Source organism: Agelaius tricolor, unplaced genomic scaffold (genome assembly GCF_023055355.1).
Source record: "Agelaius tricolor isolate 1412-34295 unplaced genomic scaffold, bAgeTri1.0.p SCAF_4, whole genome shotgun sequence".
Classification (NCBI taxonomy): domain Eukaryota; kingdom Metazoa; phylum Chordata; class Aves; order Passeriformes; family Icteridae; genus Agelaius; species Agelaius tricolor.
The window spans coordinates 24,269,535-24,292,483 of record NW_027269264.1 but is presented as its reverse complement, the minus strand read 5'-3'; the positions used below and the strand labels follow the sequence as shown (position 1 = coordinate 24,292,483).

General features: G+C 38.7%; 1 protein-coding gene across 2 annotated transcripts in view; it reads left to right on the top strand.

Annotated features, from left to right (window-relative positions):
• Nucleotides 1-22,949, top strand: part of LOC139588992 (long-chain fatty acid transport protein 6-like) — a 35,646-nt gene that overhangs the window by 3,444 nt on the left and 9,253 nt on the right. The window contains exons 2-9 of one of the 2 annotated variants that reach the window (XM_071424908.1): nucleotides 6,552-6,667; nucleotides 8,284-8,836; nucleotides 11,226-11,269; nucleotides 14,807-15,292; nucleotides 16,267-16,479; nucleotides 17,257-17,415; nucleotides 19,063-19,187; nucleotides 22,428-22,622. In XM_071424908.1, coding sequence (XP_071281009.1) covers nucleotides 14,815-15,292; nucleotides 16,267-16,479; nucleotides 17,257-17,415; nucleotides 19,063-19,187; nucleotides 22,428-22,622 — 1,170 coding nt within the window. In that variant the 5' untranslated portion in view covers nucleotides 6,552-6,667; nucleotides 8,284-8,836; nucleotides 11,226-11,269; nucleotides 14,807-14,814. The remainder of the gene's footprint in view (nucleotides 1-6,551; nucleotides 6,668-8,283; nucleotides 8,837-11,225; nucleotides 11,270-14,806; nucleotides 15,293-16,266; nucleotides 16,480-17,256; nucleotides 17,416-19,062; nucleotides 19,188-22,427; nucleotides 22,623-22,949) is intronic. The other variant, XM_071424907.1, reaches the window with a different exon arrangement.

Genomic DNA, 22,949 nt, shown 5'->3' with positions numbered 1-22,949 from the left:
AGAGTCTTTTGAGGACAGGAACACAGGAACCCACACCTGTCAGACAATTGGGCTACCAGATCACAGAATCAAAGAATACACCAAGTTGGAAGGACACAGAAGGATCATTCAGTCCAGCTCTTAGCCCTGCACAGGACATCACATGAGTCACACCATGTGCCTGAGAGCATTGTCCAAACACTTTTTGAACTCTGAGAGGCTGTGATCACCTCCCTGGGGAGCTGTTGTGGTGCCCAACCACCCTTGGGTCTGTATGGCCTGTCCTACAACAAAGGAAGATACAAAAATGGGACACTGCATAAGGGCTGGATGATTCATGAAGAAAAATAGGCCTAGTATGTGCTAAGCACTTTTACAGGGGACACATGCAAAGCCAGAAGTACTGCTGTCAGGGCTTTCTGAATGAAAAAGCAGCGTGCAGAGAAGGCCCCTGACCCCATGCCCCATGAGAAGTATGCTGGGACCTCCCCTGCTGATCAGATACATCCTCAGCACATCAGTGGCAATCTAGTGTGGAAACAAGAGGCCAGATGTAGCTGGATTCAGGGACTGCTTACTTGATAGAATCAGAGGAAATTCCCATGTGACATCAATGATCCTTACTGCAGAGAGCTACTGCTGGCACATTTTAATTGTGCTGTAGAAAGTCAAAGGCATATTTTGTCAGAAGACACCCCCAAGTGCCCGAAGTTAGGCACTACATGGAGGCTTTTCTATAGGAGAAGCTGTTATGCGATATATCAATTACTCTGTATGAGTTTTTGTCCATGCTATAATGTAGGTATTTTTTACAGCACCAAAACAAACTAATGGCATTCCACATTTTTAAAATATGGATTAATTTAAAAACCCTTCAAGCCCCTATAGTTTTCTGAAATATAATTGGGAAAATGGAAGAAAACAGAAATGAAGCTTCCAGGAATTAAGTACTCATAATTAATTCTAACATTTCAGGTGACTGTGTTTCAAAGTAACATAATCCTAATGATAGTCTAACACAGTGTCTATCTACACCATTCAGTTGAAAAGTTGGCTTGTTTCATTTGGGGGCCCCTACAGCATACTGTACTTTGTGCATGAGGCCTGCAGATGCACAGGACCTAGTTTGACCAAAAAGATCAGCTACTACTTTATTTTACACTCAGGAGAAAAATTATGGTGGACTCAACGAAGGAGCAAAGGCCTGTTCAGACCCTTTCAACTTGGAGCAAATCACCCTAAGGTCCCCTTTGCTCCTCCTGTACTTCTTCCATCTCCACATGCTCCTCTTTCTCCCACCTGCTGTGCTTTCAGCCCAGCTGGTCCCAGCGCCCACTCTCTGCTGACCCTACTGCCAGGGCATGGATGGGAGCGTGAGGAGCCACAATCCCTGACCCACAGGCTGCCTCAGAAAGCCTGGAGGTTTCTGTCCTCGCCCTAGCTCCCTGCTGGGAATTGCAGCTGTTTTGGAATCCTGCAGGACAGTCAGGGAGACTTTATATGGAAGTCAAGCTGCTGCTGGAGGCATTGGTTCAACAAACTGTGCAGCAAGCATTGCTTCAAGATTTGACGTGGTTGGCAGAATTTGCTGAGGTACTGTGCCAGCAAGAGCAGAAGAGACAACCCAGAGAGAAGAAGGTTCAAGTCACTAAGAGTAAATGGGATCATGACAGTAATGCTTTCAGTGTGAGATAACAATCATCCTCAGCAATCAGAAGTTCAGACTTGAAATAGTCTGATTTGCCTCAAAGGATCTTACTGGGTTTGACACCTATTGGAGCAGACTGGTCAAAAATACTTTAAACATTGCTGGAAAATATTGTAAAGTAAATATTGAAGAGCGAAGGCACTGAGTGCATCAGTGTTTTCCACATCATCTGTTACCAGGTCCCCATAGCCATTCAGCAGCAGGCCCATATTTTCTCCAGTCTTCTTTTGGCCCCTGATCATACAGGCTCCCTGAGAATGGCTGCTCAAAGAAGTACTCGTGTTCCCATTACAGAATGGGAACCCCCTGCAAAGTGCAGCAGGAAAATATGCCATTCTATCTATGTATAATTTGCTGCTAGAGTGAAATAATACAAGTTGCAAGCATGATACCTTACCCTCTCTTCTGGCTTCATACTGCTTCTGAGGTGGGCTGTTCTCAGTGGTTTGGATGCACTCAGCAACAAAAAGGTTAAAGATAGCTAATTATTTTTGTTATATTAATCATCTGTATACCTCATATATTGTACAGCCAACACTGCTCTGCCCTTTCCTGATAGTATCTTCACCCTTTTTGTGCAAAAAATCCCCATGCTGTGCTTGCAGTCGCATCTTTCTGATGAAAGACTTTCAACTCCCATCTTCTAAACTTCCTTACCTACAAATTAGGACATTCATCCTAAATGAAAGGATGAGAGAAAGATAATTCCCCAGCACAGAGTAGCTGCAACATGCCAAATCTTGCTGACTTCCCCAGTTTGCTGCTCCTCCTCCACCCTCCCTGCCTCACACCTCCTCACCCACATAGGCAAAATACCCTGGAGGATATTTTTAATGCATGTGTGTATAGACTCTAGTTAACAGATTTTTTTCTATCATTGAATGAAAGCACTGCAGATGAAGGAGTCTGTATTCTTCCTCCCTCCTCCCAAGTGCAACATTCAACCCAGAAATTGCCAGTAGAGCTTCATCTCTTGTACGTGTGTTGTGCACTGTTGCTTCTATTAAGACCCTCTACCCTCACTGCTGGTCTTAAAGCAGCCTCACAAAAAATGCACCCAGCAGTTGCTCTTCAACTGCTTTTCATATATAGAAAATATTTTGGAGGGTTGATGATGCCAGTATATTCTGCTGCCAAGAGAATCATGCTGTGTGCCACAGATTCCCTTGCAGGTCCTTGTTCCTGGTGAGGGACCTGCTCCAGCAGTGTCAGAACAGCAGCACACCATAATGCATTTGGGTCACTTTGGCTCACTGCTCTCCATTTAAATAATTTAACTGGGGCTAGGCTACTGACAGGGATTGGTATTCTGCTCTGGACTCTCACCCCTTTAGTTCTAGCATTGCATTTCATTCTGTGCTCCATCGTGAGGTTTTAAGAAATCAACAACATATCTTGTATTGATGCTTTTCTTTTTTGCCATGATTTTTCACATTCTCTTCATATTTCAGCCTGGGTGCAAACAGTGATTGAGAAAGGGTCCAATGCATTTAGGTGGATGTAGGATCAGAAGCTGCTGGGGAGCCTGGACTGCTGCAGTGACCTCCAGGCACAGGGGCACTCAGAATCTACTCATCAAGTAACTCTCAGAAAGGAGAGACTAACTCCACAGTCTGTCAGGAGCAGTTTTCTCATCCCATCTCTTTCCAGTTGGAAGAATTTGATCAATTAACTGGGGTTTGGGAAACAGACTGGAAGCAAACAAGCAGACCTGCCATGTTTGCATGCTCACTCACAGACATGAGCACTGCTCATGATGAGGGTTTTTAAAGTATCCCAATTTAAGCCCAGCTGGAGATTAAGCACCATGCAGCCCCCTGCTCAATGTCCCCTCTAACCCCCACCCCTCCTCCTGGGGAGGAGACTCAAAGTAAAACTTGTATACTGAGATAAGAATGATTTAATTAGAAAAAATAAAGCAAAATGCAGTAATAATGGTATATAATCATGATAATAAAAAGGGAAAAACCAAGTGATGCACAAATCAATCACTCACAACCTGATGCCACACCCTGTTCCTGAACCCTGATCATCCCTCCCCCTTCTGGGTAACTCCCCCAGTTTACCACCTGTCCCAGCTGTGCTCCCTCCCAGTTACTTTTGTGTATATCCTCAGTGGCAGAGCATGAGACAAGGAAAAATAAGTCCTTGACTCAGAATAAACACATCTTAGCAAAACCCAAAACATCAGTGTGTTATCAACATCATCCTCATTCTGAAATCAAAACACAGCATTTCAGCAGCTGCTGAGAGGAAATTAATTAACTATAACCTGGCTGAGACCAGGACATAAGGCAAGGTCAGATTTGCTTTTTCTGTATAAACAAATATCTGTAATAAGCATCATAAATGGGTTTTCATTTTATGAATTATGAATTATGAGTTTATACCAGTTGTTATAATTTTGATAGACAATTTTTTTCAGGTGAGTTTAATGTGGACAGATAATGTCAGATCAAGAACGTCCTGGGACAAGTTTCTTCCAAGAGAAAGAAACTTGTTAGCTGTTAGAGCCAAACACAAACTGAAAAAAATTGAAACAGCTTAAGAAAATAGAAATGGATTGCAGGCTTGAGTTGGTGAAGTTGACTACAAAGCATGTATTGGGAAAATTAGGGACCTCTTGTGTCTATCTAGATAAGCTTTTGCTACTCTGATGAAGTTAAAAATTAGCATGGCTTACTGTTTGTCTTGTAGAAGTCAGTAACAGGTCTGACATAATACATCTGCCTGGAAAATGAATTCTTCCTCCCCTTGCTGGCTGCACTGGCTGGAATGCTGAAAGATGATTCTGGTAATGCCAAAAAATACTGTATTTTTACTGAAGGAAACCTAAACCATGAGCACAATCAGTTTTCTCCAGAGAAACTATCAGATTATTCTAACTTTAATCTTTGAAAAGTTTCCAGATTTTATCTACTAACAGTTCAAATTATCCTTATAAGTCTCCCTTTCCAAAGTAAAAAAAAAAAAAAAGCAAAAAAACCAAATTTATTTGAATTTCTGTGATCTATTACTATTTCACAGTTGATGTTTTTTCTCATTTAAATTCCAATCTCATCTCTCTTCCTCTTCGTCTTTAATTGTTATAGAAGAGAGGGAAAAAATTCACAATAAACTGTTTTACATCCTTTAGTGTCCATGTTTTTACTAGATAAACACATCCTTTCACAATAATAGAAATTATCCTTTCACAATAATAAAAATCATTAAATCTATGGGCAGTATTGCGATTTAGCTAAAACATTTGTATTTTTTTCAATGGCAGTTGATGCACAAATGGGGTATTCTGTTACTCACCTTCCTGCCTACATTTTGTTCATGTTGCAGACTTCAGGGTTGTTGGTGTAATATGTATAGCTAAAATGACTTCATGTGACATTCTCTGATTTTGCTGTTTTTAGAAAGTAGGAAAAAATTCATTCATCCAGTGTTGTGGAAGCAAAATAGTTAATGTCTCATAGGCCTCTACCAGTCTCCCTACTTAAGACACATTTGCAGCTAAGGGTCTTGCCAGTCAGCAGGGTTTATTTACAAAGGCATAAAAGGAGTAGATCATTTGTAAACAGATGTACTGCATAGACACTACTTATCTGAAGGATTTAAATCTCTGTTTTTACCTACCATATCCTGCTTGTCTGACACAGTTTTGACAAAGAAGGAGTTGTATAACCTGCATGTCAGGTGTTATCAGCTCTGTGTCTTTCTCCTTTGGACAGAGTTCTTACCAGCAGCAATGGTCACTCGGCCATTCTGTTTTCTCCTGTAGCTGTAGTGAAAAATGCTTCTGTTCTGATCAGATCTAAATTGTATTCCAATTTTTTCTGCAACAGAGCCTAAAGAAACCTGGAAACAGGAAAATGGTACCTGCTCCTCTTAGCTCACAGGGCTACCAAAGCCACCATGACTTCAAATTCTACCATCTGTGCATCCCCTTTTCTGAGCTGTTCTTCTTTCTTGCAGCCACAAGTATTCCTTTGATTTTTGGTAAGAATGCATTACTTGATGTGATTTTTTTTTACATGGTATACAGAGTACTTGGGGCAAGGGAAGAGTGATCATTGACATTACATACTTCTTTGTATTACATACTTCTTTTACTTCATTTGTTCGCATTCTTTTCTTTTCTTTGGGGTCATGTTGCACATATAGCAAGTTATAAATATACCATAAAATTAGAGGATGGCTTTTGGTAATGTAATGCATCAAAAAGTCTTTTTTCTTGATGGCATAAGGCAACTTGTATTGAAAATCTCATGGAAACTAAGATTCTGAGAACATACAAGTACAAAGAGGCCTGTAATAGTAAATTCCCTGTACACACTGTACTCACTTATAAATGGAACAGCTTTAACCTCTGAAAAGCAATCTGCTCCCCACCCCATCCTGTGTGAGCAAGGACAATGTCTATGTGGTACGGTAGGTAATCTTGCTTTTAACTATATACATCATATTATGCTGTTGGTCTCTAGGCAGAGTTTAGAAGCCTTATGGGACATTCTGAGTATCTCAAAACCTCTATGAAAACTGAATAAACAAATCACAATAACGTTTCAAAGTTCAAAGCAAGGAGCAGAAATTTTTTTATTTTGAAATAAAATTGATTCACCCATTTGCACACAAACTGTCATATCCACCTGTTTTGAAGCTGCTAAATGTGTATTCCCCCTTAGTGTCTGGAGAGAATTACCTGAGGTAAGGCAGAGGAAGAGAGACTCAGCCTTTGGTGGCCTCTTCACATTTCCACAATTGTCACTGCCTGGGTGTCCTGAGAAGCTGCAAGTGGATGTGAGCTTGATGTTCTTGTGTGAGTGCCACCAGCAGCTGTCAGTCTCACAGACATTTTGCTGGCTTTGTCTTGTAGCTTTTCAGGGAGGCGTGAGTTGCCAGATATGCCTGGAAATGTCTGCCCTGGCCATAGAGAACTGATGGGGCTTTGAAACACAGGGATGAGGCCTCGGTGGCAGCTATGAAACACAGGTAAGAAGCAGAGGGGTAGAGTTGGCAGTGGCACTACAGTAACCCCAGACATATGTTCTTGGGCCACAGTGCCCCTGAAGAGAGCACTGGGTGAGGATGGCCCATTGTGATGTTACCTAGTGCTGGATAGTGTTTTCTCCCAGGTAATTGATGTCACCAAGGGATGTACTGATGTTACCAGATGATAAATTCTCTACACCCAGTGAGCTAACACAATGCTTATTCTTCAAAATCCACTGGCCTGTGGAACTACACAATGCCCATTGTGTAAGAAGGAGAACTGGAAGTCCACCAGCCCCAGTGTTCTGCCAGTTTCACTTGGTGTCAGTCAGCACTGGAGTCACCCACCAGTAAGGATCACCAAAAAGACCCCTAGGACAGAAGAGAGCATGCATAAAGGGGAAGGAAAATGTGCTCATGATTTTGGGGAAATTATTATCATATTTATGTTTATTTTGGAGAAATCAATATGAATATGTATGTAAAATACAGTATATAAACAGAGACTTTCCCTAACTCAGCATGCATAGTGTTTGGAGGAGATATCCCCTTGCACATCCAGCCAAGTAAAGAATGCCTGCTTCTTAATGAATACTGGTGTTAAGGAAGTGGGGGTTTTTACTGAATTTTTTGTAACACTGAGTTGTTCCTGAGTGACAGACTGTGATGTTGGCTACTGACTTTCCCCAAGTGATGGATTGTGGCCTTACTGCTTTATCTGGCTACTGAGTCTCACCCAGTTGACTCATGCCTGGACTCCAGCTGAGTCAATTCTTGAGGGCTGGAGCATTGAGTGAGGCCTTTGGTGCCAGTGTTGTTTGAGGGGAGTTTTTTTATTGCTGGTCTTAGTGACCAGCTCCAGATCCATCAGAGGAACTTCCTAAGCCTTGACAGGTTCAGGCAGCTGAGGCACCCAGGAGTGCCAGGTATGATTTTGTTGTTCCCTCAAAGGGAAATGCTCCCCAGCTTCAGACCTGCATGTCTGCAACTGGTCCCAGGCAGAAGTTCCCAGACAGAGGTCTTCAGGGCCAGGCTGTGTTCCAGTGCTCATCACTCCAGGCCTTATCCTCACCACACCCTCTGCCATCCTGGGGTTTTGCTTTCTTACCAGCCTGCATTGCTTGGTGCAAACTTGCTATAGCTGATGCCTTGTGAAGGCTGACCCAGAGCAGAGATTAGACAGAGTTAAGGAATAAAGTAGGTATTTATTAAGAGGACAGATCCACCTCGTGCAGCACAACCCAAAATGGCCACAAAATGGACCACAGATCTCGGGGGCTCACACTTTTATAAGTCTTGGTTCATTGGAGCTAATTGTCCAATTACAGCTTTAGCCCATGAAGTCCCATCCTTCTTGTTTTCTCTCTTCAGTCCACCACTGTTCATGCTCTTGGGCCTGAGATCTGGATCAGCTGTGCTTGGGTCCTCAGCTAAAGATGCAATTGTTTTGCTACCTACTCTGTGAAGAGAGCTTACTATCCCCTAATATGAAGCCTACACTTACATAATAAAGCAGAACAGAATCTGAAAAATATAAAAGCTAAAACCTGAGGCATCATAGCAGCAACAAGATCCCTCCTACACATAGTCATAGCTTCTCTCTGCATCCTCCTCAGGACCGTACTCTGCCAGGCCAGGAGCCCAAAAAGCTCAGCAAGGGGGAAGCAAAAAATCCTGCCCCTGAGGACAGACCTCCCCAGGCATCTGCACATTCAGCTATCCAGCAGGACACCCAGCTTTGCAGCCAAAGCCCTGGAGATCGTGCCAGGCACCAAGCTGATCATAAGCCAGCAATGTGCCCTTGCCACTAATGGTGTTCTGGACTGCTTTAGGAGTTTTGCCAGCAGGACAAAGAAGCTGATCCTTTACCTGGAGCACTGCATTCAGTTCTGAGCTCTCCAGGACAAGAGAGCTGCACGTGCTGGACAGAGTCCAGCAAAGTGCCATGAAGATCATCAGGGGACTGAAGCATCTCTCCTTGGCTGAGCAAGCTGGGCTGGTTCAGCCTGGAGAATAGAAGGTTTGGAGAGGATCTGATCAACCTGCAAAAAGGCCTGAACCTTAAAGGTCCTAAAAAGGATGCTGCAAAGAAGATGGAGCCAGGCTCTTTCCAGCAGTGTCCTGTGACAGAAGAAAGAATATTGAAGAGCAGATTTGGCATGATTCTGGGTAAGTGGTTCTAGCTGTCTCTGCTGAACCAGAAAACAAGATGACATCCAGAGATCCCTTCCAAGCTCAACCTTTGTGTGATTCTGTGAAAGAATTTATGTAAAGAATCTAGTCTAATAATTTCATTTTGGAGATATTAAATAGGAAAATAAGGAAGGTAGCACAATTCTGCTTTACTTATGTTTGTTAGTCATCTGCAGGACACATACTGGAATGTATGATACAAGTCCAGTTTCTGCTACTAGGTAAATGACTGAAATCTAGGACTGCTAGGAAAGACTCAAAGCCATTATGCTACAGAATAAATGCTTTCTTTCTCTTCTGCTGATTCTTTTTCAGTTGAAATTCTTCTGTCTTCTTAGCCTTACTTTTTACTTCCCAATGTTGTCCTTGTTTTCAAGGACAAAAACCATAACATTTAAAATAATTTATTCACAAGGAAACAAAAACAGTAACAAAATCACAAAACACTATTTTTATTATTAGAAAGAAGCCAAATCTTCCCTCTGCTTGACCCTTCCTCCAAGCCATTTTCTTCATGTTCTTCAACAGATGAGTCATGTTTTCAGGCTATCTGCTCCATAGTAATCTTCTTCCCTTTACAGTGTCTTTAATCTTTTTCTCCAATCAGGATGATAGCCCAGTCTTTCCATAAATAAGGAAGGTAGCACAATTCTGCTTCCATAAAGTGCCAGGGTGCTGTATTACCAGCTCAAAATTATGTCCTCCAAATGGAGTAAACAAAATAAAATATGTATGTAGTATGTGAATTAAACAAAATCCATAACCTTAACTAATGCATTCTAATCTAATTAAATAATGTGATGCATTCTAATCTAATTAAATAATGTGAGCTACTATGCATTAAAAAAAAAAAAAAAAGAGAGAGAGAGAAAAGTAAAGGCCGATAGATTTTCTAATAACTGAATGCCATAATGATGCATCAGGAAATATTCATATATATATAAAAGATATGTCTAATAAAAAGTTTAAAATACGCAAACAAGAATCAAGCAATCCACATGTATTCAACAACCTTTTAAAAAGCTGTCTAGCTTGTAATTTTGAGTTTCAAAAATTAGGACGTTGGTGCACATGATTTAAACAGTCAGTCAACAGTGTGTGTATTTTCATTAATGTAACCTTATCTACTTCCTCAATCAAGTGCACTGCCAGTGCCACATAATATAGTGTCCTTTTTCAGTATTTACATTGTATAATAAGAATGTAAATAATTTTTTTGCATATTTGCATGACTAAACTTTAAAAATGTGTTAATCATAAAAGGCTTTTGTTCCTGTTGCATAGACTACATGACAATGTTGAAAATGTTACAGCCATGTTTTCTGTGTACTGTATATACTGTATTTAGGAGCATATGGAAACATCACTAAGTTGCTTCTATTGCACTGAAACAGTAATTTCAACAGAATATAAACCAGCAGTGCAGAATTGACTTCTTAATCTTTTAACAATTAACTCTCAATACAGACAGCAAATACACTTTGTTCCAAAATACAATGTCCGATTCCCTTTCACTCACATGCTTCAAGACAGCTGCAAAGCAAGGAGCTACAGAGCTGGGGACCTGTGATATCCAGGGGACAGAAAGGAGTCTTTGCCTGTATGTCTAGGCACGCAGTCACCAGTAACACACTCTAGGTGTGGAGCTTCAAGAGAGCATCTGCTCTGACTAAACAAACGTTTTCAGACAACCCATGCAACCTTGCTGCAAGGGATACACAGGGGCAGAAATGATCTAATTGCATACAGGACATTAATCAGCATACACAGGAAAAAAGGTTGGTAAGCAAATGCTTTCCTTTATCATTCGGATACTGGAAAAAGAACTGGGTATAAAATTGGCTGAATTATAATATTGGCTTCTATTTAAAGGTAATTTCTTATTTTACATAAAACAATGTCCAGTGCATCATCAGAAGTCAATTTAGAGATATCGGTTTTTTTGCTTACATTAAAATTTTCTGAAGCTCTGCTTCAATCAGAGAAACATCTCAGTCTATTCCTGCTAATTATATGGTGATCTTCAAAATTCAGATTTTGCTGCCTATTGGTTAGATTACTTTTAGCAAAGGTAGCATGTTGTTTCACTGAAACAAAGCTGATGGATTACTTGGAAGACAAAATTCTTACCATATTTCTTGGTAAATATTTGGGCTCTCTGTATTTAGAAACCTTCCCCGTTTGTCATTATTCATGTGGTGGCCAGAAAATAATGAAAAATAGTCCATTGTATATTTTGATACCACTGACTACTTCCTTTTGAATTTTATTTCATTTTCTAAAAAGATAGTTAAGAATACTTAACAAATACTTTAAAATATCAGTTCTCATTAAAAGGAGATGTTTTCAATCCTTGTGATTGCAGAGGAATAGCTGAAAAGAAAAAAAAGGACGAAGAAACCAGAGAGAGTAAGTAAACAAAACCCTGCTTTTCCCTGCTTTCTGACTCTATGGAACAAAAAAGCCATGACAAACCAAACCTAGTGAGTTTGGTGACCAATTTCAATTAATTAAATTGAAATCTTGTGCTTGCAAATTTCAAAGGATAGGTTGTGCGACAATTGCTCAAAACACTAAGTCTTTCAAAATACTATTTCCATCTTGCAAAGCTCATATGAAAGAAAGTCTTGTAAGCAGTTTCAAGGTCATTGTAGCATTCACTACAAGGGCAGTTACAGAAAGTCTTTGTTTCTCAGGTATTTCAGAGACATCTCAAGTGGCTGAGAGAGCTAGGACATGAAGGAATAGAGGCCAACACACAGGGCTGTTTACATTCCCCTGGGACTGGAGAACATGTCTGGATAGTCTTGCTGGACCTTTAAATGACTGAATGATTTTTGTGCTATTTCTCTCTCCAGTACATTCCTTGTCTCCCAGAGTTACCCTTCTTGTGCAAGCAAAGCTGCAGACATGTCATAGCCTGTGTCTCAGGTGGCAGCTCTGTTGTCCTGTTTTGCTTTAACAGAATAATGCCACATCAGAACCAGGCAAAGAGAAAGGGAGTTCTAACTGAGAAGAGCTGGCAGTCAGTTTCCATTGGATTAATACTTCTTTGGCATAGAATGCTCTCAACAGATAAACAGATTAAGACTAAGGACTGGAAATAACCAGACTGCACATTAATTAAAATCAGGCTAAAGGAATTGATCAAGTTATTTTAAGATAATTTTTCAAATGCACTTTCCAGGACTTCAGAGTAAATTTACCAAAGACAACATGAGAAAATATCTTAGAGCATCCAAGGCTGGATGGAGCTCTGAGCAACCTGGTCCAATGTGAGGTGGTCCATGGCAGGGAGGCTGAAATTAGGTCCCTTCCAACCCAAACCATCTATGATTCTGTAATTCTTTATGGACTAAGTTTATTTATGACCATGCTGAGATAAAGATCTCGATACACATGCAAAAAAACTCCACTTCATGGAAACTTGGTGAAAATAAGGCAAACAAGAGATAACACAATCAGATTTCATACTTTGACAGACAGCCTCTAAAAAACCCAAATGCACAAACAACCAAACCATGCCAGAACTTGACAGTAACTTAGTACCTGATATTGTGAGAAGGATACAAAAGGTTTGGTTAGACTGCAAATTAAGCATGCATTTAATTCCTCCTTGGAAATAACTGGTTTGCATTTACAGCAAAATCAGGACCTACTTATCACAGTGTGTGATTTTTTTTTCCAAAGTGTTTTGAATTTGCCTAAATTTGAGAAAACATTTCATTGTTCTGAGCAGCCCCTTCATTTGGAGTGTAATTTATTTTCCTGTGCATGTACTTTTGTGAATGCTTTGGAGAAACCTTTCAAACAATAATCAAAGGCAATCTTGGTGGTATTGCCAGAATACTGCAATCAAAAGCAAGCATCAAAATGCCTTTTCATTCCAGGCATACAGCAGGTGACAACAGTATGATTTCTGCACTGCAGCTGGCTGTAGGACTGTAATCTCTCTTAGAGAGATGCATGCTCTTTCACAATAGTCACTCTTTCCTAAAATTCATTCCTTTTCTATATATTCTATATTTTTCCCTTTCATTTTCTTTATTTTCCGCTCCATAAACATTATTTTGCGCAAACAATTCTAAAACAAGGGCATTTCCAATCGCATTCAAGTGTGAAAAGGGTGAACCAAAACTAATCCTGACACAGCTTTGAGGACTAAATTTTTTTTTCCCTGTAGCCTGCTTATTTTTCCCTCTATTTATTTTTACTTTGAGTTCTTACTTATACACCATGGCTATGTTGATAATACAAGTAATATAAGAATGCTAAAAGAAAGCTAGGGCTGAAACATAGTCTAACATCATCATCCCTTTTATTTATTTTCTCTTAAGATTATGTGTTTATTGGTTCAGTTTATGAAGTCTGCCAATTTGACTTTGCCTGTAGCTAAATTTACTGGTTGATTCATTTCAGTGAATCTTGCATGCTTGCATGTGGCAAAGAAAGCTGAGCAAAGGTTTCCAAGTCATAGACAAGCCATGACACTCAGGAGGTCTTCTGTTTGTGCCCTTGGCCATTAAACAATAACATTCTGAGAAAGGCAGAAAGGCAGTAAAGGAGCCATATGAGCTAAAACAGAGGGTCTTTTAATGGAACTTCTATTGTAAGAATAAACTTGCAGCTACTTCAATTGTTTCTTAACATAGAAAGATGAGACATTTGGCCAGAGAGGTAACACAGTGTAATCAAGAAGATTTCAAGGTAACTAAAAACGTCTCTTTACAAATTGAAGACTTCAGAAACTGATGGGTTTAGAATTTTTGTTTAGAACATTAAAACATTGTACCTCACATGCTTTAACTTCATTTGTATGTTTATGCACAATTAATGCCGTGATGCTTTAATTTCTAAGCTGCTCTTTTACCAATACATTTCATATGCTTTATGGTACATACAAGATCTTGCTTTCTGCAAGAATTCCCCTGAATTTTGCAAGTATATTCATTGAACATTGTTTAAAATGTAAACAAGCTTGAGGAATATAACAAAAGTACAGCTTGTCAGTAAGATATTTCTAAACTACAGAGTGGAGGTCATCCCATTTAGAAAAGCTTTTCAGATTTCTGAAGTGTTCCTGAATCCTAGATTGTCACATAAGACATTTCAAATATTTGTAGTAATCATGGCTGAAACTTTAAAAAGGAGACTGGTCAATGCTATCTATATTATGCTCTAAGGATCTTGTATGATCTTCAAAACTTCTCCCCTATGACTGTTTGAAAAGATGACAATTAATTTTTGCCTGAAATACCTTACAGAATTAATAATTGTTATGCTATAAAGGTTGTTTTCCAAACTTCAGTTTGTGTTTGTGCATGATTTCATTTGAGACTGCAGGATGCTATTGTAAATAATGTAAATAATATAAATATTGCAAAGTTATTATTCACCATTTATTGCAAATGCCAGAAAATCCTATGGTGAAAACTGGAAAGTTCAGTAGATGCAGAAGTTTCAGAGTATGGTGCCTGCAATTTGTGTATGTACAGTCTGTTGATTAGACTGTTCAAACTTTTGGTCTCAAATGGTCTCAATTTCTATCAGACCAGAAAATATAACTTAGGCAGCAAAGAACAACATTTGGTGAATCTTACAGGTATATGGTATATAACATATTATACAGATGATAACATGTGCCTGGCATGTTTGTTTTCACCTTTTTTTAGTATTTGCCATGGGACAGTAAAAAAATCTAGACATAGTTTTGATTACAAGTTTAAAATCCTGCACAATCCTTTATTTACTCTTAAATCCCTTCTTCTTTTTTGTGGGTCTTTTTATTCTAGTAAATCCCAATAAGGTATTTTTAACAGTTCTCAAATTAACTGCTGGAATTGTAATTAGCTTGTTAACTTCCAGTCTATGTCATAAAACTCAGTGTAAATTATTATAATGTATGTATTTTATATGTCTGAGATCACTAAATCTATTATTGCCCAGCTCCAAGCATGTTATGCATGTGGATTTCAACAGTTGCTGGAGGAATAGTGGTGCTGTGTGTCTCTCTGAAGATCTTTCTCCCCTATTTCTGGGCAGACCTGATCTATTTCTTGAGATGGAAGAGGTCAAAGGCAACAGTAAAAAAGTGGGCAAAAAATGGAATTCTCTCCATAACTGACCTTTTCAGGCAATCAGTGGAAAAAAATCCCCACAAGCCATTCCTTGTCTATGAAGGAACGGTGTACACTTACCAGGACGTGGACAGGAGGAGTAACAGGGTAGCACAGGCCTTCCTGCACTATGGGAATCTGAAAAAAGGTGACACCGTGGCCCTGCTGATGGGTAATGGACCTGACTTCATCCATGTCTGGTTTGGGCTAGCCAAGCTGGGCTTCATCGTGGCCTTTCTCAACGTCAATATCCGCTCAAGATCTCTCCTGCACTGCGTTAATACATGCGCAGCAAAAGCACTGGTCATAGGAGAAGGTAAGTTCTGTGTTGTGTTTCACTCACTGCTCACTTTCTACTGTTTCCTGCTTTTATCAAACATAGAAAATCAGAGCCCTTCAGAGCTGCAAGCTCTTTATATATACAAACACCTAAAAGAAGGGAAGAAAAGGAGGGGAAAAGTTAAGGAAAGAGACAGTGTTGCCTAAAAAGGAGAGAAAAGAGATAAAGTCTACATTTCAAGCGTATAAGCACAAAACAAGCCCATGCAATTAATTAGTAGAATTAAAAGCTTAAATCTGAAATTCTCCAAGGACAAGGTATCAGGAGCAATAATCATGCATCAGCAAGAAAACAGCCTTGGAAAATACTTTAGCACAATTTCATTTCCATTTTTATTTATTCATTTATGTGGCTAATATAAAACTTCACTGACTACAGGAAGACACAGATTCCCTTTGTAGCTGTGATTTCCTTCAGGTCAAAATACCTGCATAAAAATGTATGTTACTTTATAACTACTTTAAGTAGCGATCCCAAGGTAGCGTTGCTTGAAGCAAAGCTTACAGCGTAAGGAGCTGAAATTTCATCTCTGTTTATGGCACATTATGCAATACTAGGCAATTTATTCATATTCTACTCCTGTTTTTCCATCTTTTATACAGGTTGACAGTACTACCATAATTCCATATGAATCTGTGAGGGTTTGCTATTTGGTATATGCACCAACTTTTGGAACAAATGTGATTAAATTAAATCCTATATACTGGCATCATCAACTAAGTTCATGGTGTTTTATCAATTGCAATTAAAGCCACATGAGAAATATAGGGAAATTGAACATCATGATGATTTTTTCACTGTCCAGTATGCAGGTTAGCCCTCCTATGGCTGTGGTAGGTTTATACAGTGGTATGATGTATCATTTCAATGCTAGTAATCAGGTCTGCAGTTGTATTTATTTTTAAAATTACCATGGCTTTTTTGTTTGTTTGTTTGTTTTAACTTGACAGATTGTTTAGGATCAATAGAGAAAGAATTTATTTTGAATCTCTTGGAAAATAATGTTGCTGTCTGGCTGATGAGTGCCAGTTCTCCTCTCCAGCATGTTCACACCCTACTAGACAAACTAGACAAAGTGCCTGATAATCCTGTTCCATCTCATCTTAAAGCTGTCACTGACATAAGAAACACAGCTCTGCATATCTTCACATCAGGAAGTACAGGTGAGGATGTGTACTAACAAAGTACAGCTGCACCTCTGAAAATTAAGGCAATATAAATTAAGCAAAAAGACAGAACTTGAATTTCCAAATTAAGGCAGGGAGGATTGATTTATTTAGAAGCACAGTACACTTTAAAGTGTTTTTGAAATTACACAATAGTGTAATTTCAGTTACTGAACTTCTACATAGATATTCCATGGCTGAAATTAATTTCTTGAATGTAAAGCAAATAAAGTCAGTCTCTAAGAGTTGCTCAGAAAGGAAGAACAGTGGAACCTCTGCTTCTGATTCTGAAATAGGAGTTATTTTTAGAGTGGAAGAATGGGGAAATCCATCCACTAGTCAATCCAAACAACTTCATAGAAGTTATTTCTATTGCAAGTAGGAGCTGAGTGACACAGTGGCTCTCCAGCTGTTTTCCCATTCTCACTTTCTGGCAAGGGAAACCTGTATGTATATTCGACCTGCACACGCCTGTGAAGGTGTCAGACATCTTTGTCCCCCAGATGAAATAGACATGGCAGGGGGGTTGGGAATACATTTTACATTATCCCTTCCAACCCTAACTACTCTATAATTCTGTTTAAATAGAATTACAGGCAGAAAGAGTGTAGGAGCTGAGAGACTAAGGAGATATAATCATAAAACAGCAAAACATAGGACAAAGACTCAGAAGACGAGAATTCTCCCTGTATACATTCCCATCATAATTCTACTTCAGCAAAATTATTAATGCATGCAGTACATTTGTAGTTATTTGCTCTTTCCCTTTGACAGGTTTCCCAAAAGCTGCTATCATCACTCACCGCAGAACTCTGGCTGCCTCCTTAGCATTGACTCAGTGTGGTGCAGTTTCTCAGGATATTATATATGTCACTCTTCCCTTGTACCACATCAGTGCTTCTCTTCTTGGCATCAGTGGATGCATTCAGTTAGGTAATATTTACCTTCTAGTGAAGTTCCATTAACTTGACAAGGCTATAACATGTTATTAGGAGAATAACTGCTTGGTAACTCAAATATTATGTTTATCAAAAGCCTTCTGTAATTTTATCATTTTTATCACCTCCCCCGTTTGCGGACAATATCTAAGGTATATGCATAGTTTTACAGACACTAATAATTGTATAAATCCAGCATAAAATGACTTGAAGTCTGTGTATTGTTAGCATCACTGCATATATTCTGTAAGTTTAGCCTGAAATCATACTTCTACCCTATGCCAAAAGTCTGTAAAGGCATTCACACAGGCATCTGTGGTTGATTTTTAGTGTCAGAAGATACAAATGCATTGTGGAAGCCCAACCTTCAGAATAAGATTGACTAAATGTTTGTGGAGTTTTTTCAGTCTCTTATTTGAGTAAGAACTACAGAGCTAGATTCATCATATTAAAGTGAAAAATAGGGAAAAGGACAAAATCTCCGCTTCTAAATTTGATAATGGGAGTTATTTGTAGAGAGCTAGCAACCAGATATTTCCCAGGTACATCCTCCTTTTCTGTCATTAGAGTCTTGCCTAGATGCTGGGTTTTGGCACGCTATGTATATATCTGGAATGCTTTAAAAGACATTTCACAGTTTTGTTTATTCAGGAACAAGGCAGACAGGCATGCTGGCTTACATAACTGCTGGCAAAACTCCTTCTGCCTAACAGAAACACAAAGGGGATGGGAAAATGAGTGTATGAAGAGGTTTGAGACTATGAATTTTCTTGGAACAGAAAATGTAGGGTAACGTCTTTCTTAGGTGTTTGGCTAGAGATCTGGGAGTCTGGGATTTGAATGACAAAGCTTTGAGGAGGGTGAGGCTGAAGAGCTCTGAAAGGTTTCAAAATAAAGGAGGAACTCTGAAAGGTTTCAAAATAAAGGCAAGATGGGAAAAGTGGAATAGAAGGGATTCAAAATTTGGAAGGCCCTGGGAAACCTCACACAGGACAAACAGGACTTGGACAAAAAGGAATTTTTGAAAGGATAGAAATTTGTAAATTTTTGACTGACAACACTTAGGAAGGGATAGGGAAGCAGATATGAGAGGGCAGAATGAAGTGGCTTTTGGAATTGAAAGCTCTAAAAGAACATCAGGGTCACAGAAAAGAAAATAGTTTTGATTCTCAGTTGTCAAGGAACAGAAAAAGGGGAATGAAATGGAAACAACAAAGACAGCCTGTTTCCTTTTCACCACTTGTCACACAAATAGAGAAGCTGTGAGCTACAATTTCCCCCATTCCAAGATCTTTTTTCAGAGTTAAACTAGTTCATGATCTTGACAGAAACAAAATGTTTAGGCTGTGACCTATTCCTAACAATGAGCGATCATTAAAAGATTTGCTTCTGTTGCTTCTGTTACTCTAAGTTTTTAGTTACTACTCAGAAAAAGAAACAAGGCTTAATTGTGCAGGTTTCATTTAACAGACGGATCCTGTTGGAAATAGCTTACAATTTATTTAATTAGCTGAATTTATCATTAACTGAATTAAGAGAATGACAAGCTTTTTCTCTTTTTTTTTGGTTAAAATAGTGGTAGAAGACAAGGGGTTTATTTTAAAGGTTATTTTGAAATTTCTCACCTGTTTTCATCACATAGGAGCGACCTGTGTTTTGAAGAAGAAATTTTCTGCCAGACAGTTTTGGAATGACTGTAGGAAATACAATGTTACCGTGTTTTTATATATAGGAGAACTCTGCCGCTATCTCTGCAATCAGCCCTGTGTAAGTTCCATTTGCAAATGCAGCTTTAAGATATAGCAAATCTGAAAGTCAGATAGATTCACACACACACATTTCTGAACAGCATAGTATTTTCAATGTTTGATAGCCTTTTACAGCGTTCCTTGTGTCTTGTGTTCCTTGCTATTACCAATAGCAATCAAGTTTAGACCAGCAAATGCAGAGGTGACAAATAGGACACATACCCCAACACTCACAGAAGTGCCTCTGCAAAGCCAGGCTTGTTGGCTTTTCATCTGAGTGACCAGAAGTCACAGGTCAGTCAGGAAATGGTGTAAGCTGTAAAAGCTTCAGCATTCACGATGACCAAAAAGAGTTCATACCAGATTGAATGATTTAACAATTTCAGTGCTCTGTTCCAAAGTAATTGTTTATCAAGAGTGACCTATTATGTTCAGTATTTAATGGATGATGGTTAATTTTTAACTTTGAAACTGATTAATGAGTTTTTATTAGTTTAAGTCTTTTTCTTAGAGGTCTTCCAAAGGCACACTCTCTTACATGCCTGTATATGTGATGATAGATGTATGTCTATGAAGCCAAAGTACTAACAGTGTGGTGCAAAATCTGAGATAACAGTCCTAAAGATCATGATCAGGTTTGGAACAAAGTAAAATGTCAAACAGTGACAAGTCTGAAAATGCTTACTAAGTTGCAACTCTCATTTCTCAATGATAGCTTGGTTAATTTTTGGGAAAGCTTGGTTAATTTTTTTAATTTTATGCTTCATAGTTAGGATATTACTGAAGGGAGGTGACAAGAAGTACTCCTATATACCTCAGAAAGCCTCATGTCCAAGCACAAAGTTCAAATGATCTCCAACGGTATTGGTCAGAGATCAATGCAAGGGCTAGGAACAAGAAAATATCTGGAAGAATTCTCCAGCTGGTTTGAACAGAATCTTATTATTGGGTGGTCTGGATGTAGGAGAGGGATCAAAGACAAAAAGTACTAAAGGGTACAAGAAGGATAGCTGTTGGCCAGAGCTCAAGCCTATACAAACAAGCCTGAAACAGAACTCAGGCCTGGCCAACAGCAACTACTGTATCAGTAGTCCATGGATCAGGAAAATGCAAAAGAATAATTAGCTAGGCCAAACCAGTTGTGTAAAGGTTTCTCCTGCAGGAAAAAGCCATGAGAACTATATTTTCTTGACTCAATAACAAAAATTTAACCGAGAAGAAACAGATACTTAACCGGCAACTGGTAAGAGGGAAAACCAGAGATGGCCTGGATGAGCTGGGGAAGGTGAGGTTGCTAACAGGAGTGGATGAGGTACATCAGGAGCTCTGTCAACATTACGTATCCTACTAGACTATGACCACATATAACATATAACCAGATGTTATATACATATATAAAATCTAACCTCTGCTGTACAGGTTCATCTACACTGAAAGAAACCCATGCAGGGTAGTAGGTCTGGTATGGTTTGGGACTAGGACTGAACATGAGGGACCTGTTGGAGTATGCTCTACATCATGCACAGGGTGTCTGTCCTTCCCTCCTTTCACTGAGCATGCCCAGGCCTCACAAACTGAGAAACAGCATGGATTTGGAAACTAGGAGGCACTTGGGGATTTCTTCATGTGGACAGAAACTCTGTGACTGAGTATGTCAAAGAATGTTTTTAAAGGGAACCAGGTAACTTTTAAATAAAGACATTTAAAATTCAAGGTAGTTCAGGGAAATGTTGCAGATCACACCTGTTGAACCAGACGTGAACCAAGGTAAGAATAACAGTTTCTTCTATTGCTTGTAATCTCTCAAATTCTTGAGTTTTACTTCAAGTCTTACAGTATCACAAAATACACTGGGGAAAAAATCAAAACCCATAGTTTCATCCTGAAGACAAAGTGTTGAAGAAGGGACAACATTATGCATGAAGGAAGTCTCCCAGTCAGCGTCCCAGCTGGTTTAAAATTGAGTGGGATTACATACATGTGACCAAAAACATTTATTCCTTCAGAGTTATCATTAAAATTGCAAAAGAAAACACATCTGATTAGGCAGAAGCAGGGAATATCAAACTCCAGTTTCATTGCTGTGTTTAACAGTGAGGTTTGGTCTGCATTACAGTTGATCCTGTTGTGGCAAATAATTTATCTGCCATAAAATGCAGTTCTGGATCAAATGACATTGTCTGCATAGTTCACAAAACAATTTTATGTTTTATTCATATTTATGTGAATGTTTTTGAAAGTCAAAAGTTTGGGACTCTGCTAAAACATTTCAGTGCAATTACAAGGCAAAGTTCCGTCTTTAAATCACCCTAATATTATTTAGAAATCAAACATAATTTTACAGTTTTAAAGATTGGAATAGCACTGCAACAAAACCAAACCAACCATTTATTTGATTTGAAGAAACCATTCCTGTTGACCTGAAATAAGTTTATTTTCTGCTGACATTTAGCCATAACAGTAACTTAATTACTCAATCCCAACTACACCTCCAAAAAAGTGAGGGCTTCTGAGAGTCTTGACTGCAGTCCTATAGGCAGGGGGCTGAGCAGTCTGCTCCTATGCCAAAAGCACTTATGTAAGTAAACTTTTGAATAGTTTACCACAATAATTGCATCACTAATATGTAACAATAACACATTAGCAACTACATTTTGACTGCAGAGTTTATTATAATCTTTTGATGAATCTGGATTTAAGATTAAAAATGAACCTAATAATATGAATTATTATAGCTTTGAGTTATTCTGCTGCTTTTTCAGGTTCCATAAGGAACATGGCAGATGTGCAAAATTTTCTACAAAAGTATAATTACAAAAAGAATCAACTTTTGTGTATCACAAGTGTTTTCTAAGGCACAATTTTGTTGATACAGGAAAAATTCTGGTTTTGGTGGGAAAGGAACTTCTCTTCTATGGGAAATGGCACTTCCTTAAAATCCATTTATTTACAGCTAAAATATTTTAAACTTTTTAATATACATCCTCTTTATAGAGTTCATAAGTAAAAATTCAAAGAATTACAGAAATAAAGTTTTCACCCTGCAAAAACCCCTCAACCTCAGAGCAAGATTTCTTATGCTTTTCTGTTTTATTTTAAAAAAATCAACAACAGCAAAAAACCCATTCTGTGAAGTATTTTAGTCAAGGTGGCAGTTCACAAATGAAAATTGTTCTGTTAGAAAGTATTAGATCAATTTTAGGTATTTAGATCCACTTTTCCCAGCTACAGGATGTTTCTTTTTGTTTCACTTTCACAGAAAGAAGAGGACAGAGTTCATGAAGTGCGCATTGCCCTTGGAAATGGTATTAGACCTTCTGTATGGAAAGAGTTTCTGATGAGGTTTGGCCCAGTTAAAATATTTGAATTCTATGGGTCCACAGAAGGAAGTCTTGGTTTCCTGAACTATACTAATAAAATAGGAGCAGTGGGCCGTGCTGGCATCTTCTCAAAGGTAAGGATTATCAAATCAACCAACCAATCAACCAATTAACCATACAATAATTTTTTAAAAAATTAAAAGGCATGGGAAAGGCAGAAATCATAAAGAACAGGAAGGAAGAAAATGCTTCCTTCTTTCCAGATACAATAATAATAATAATAATTGGTTCATGAAAACAGAAGTCTTATTCTTAGCCACTTCCTTGACTCTATTCTCTATACATATATTTTGAAGCCACAGTCAATATACACGAGTACATAGAAACTCGTGTACCCAACTTTTCCCCTAAAATAGATTTTAAAAACCCCAAACTGTCTGTATAGAAGTGACTACCCAAAG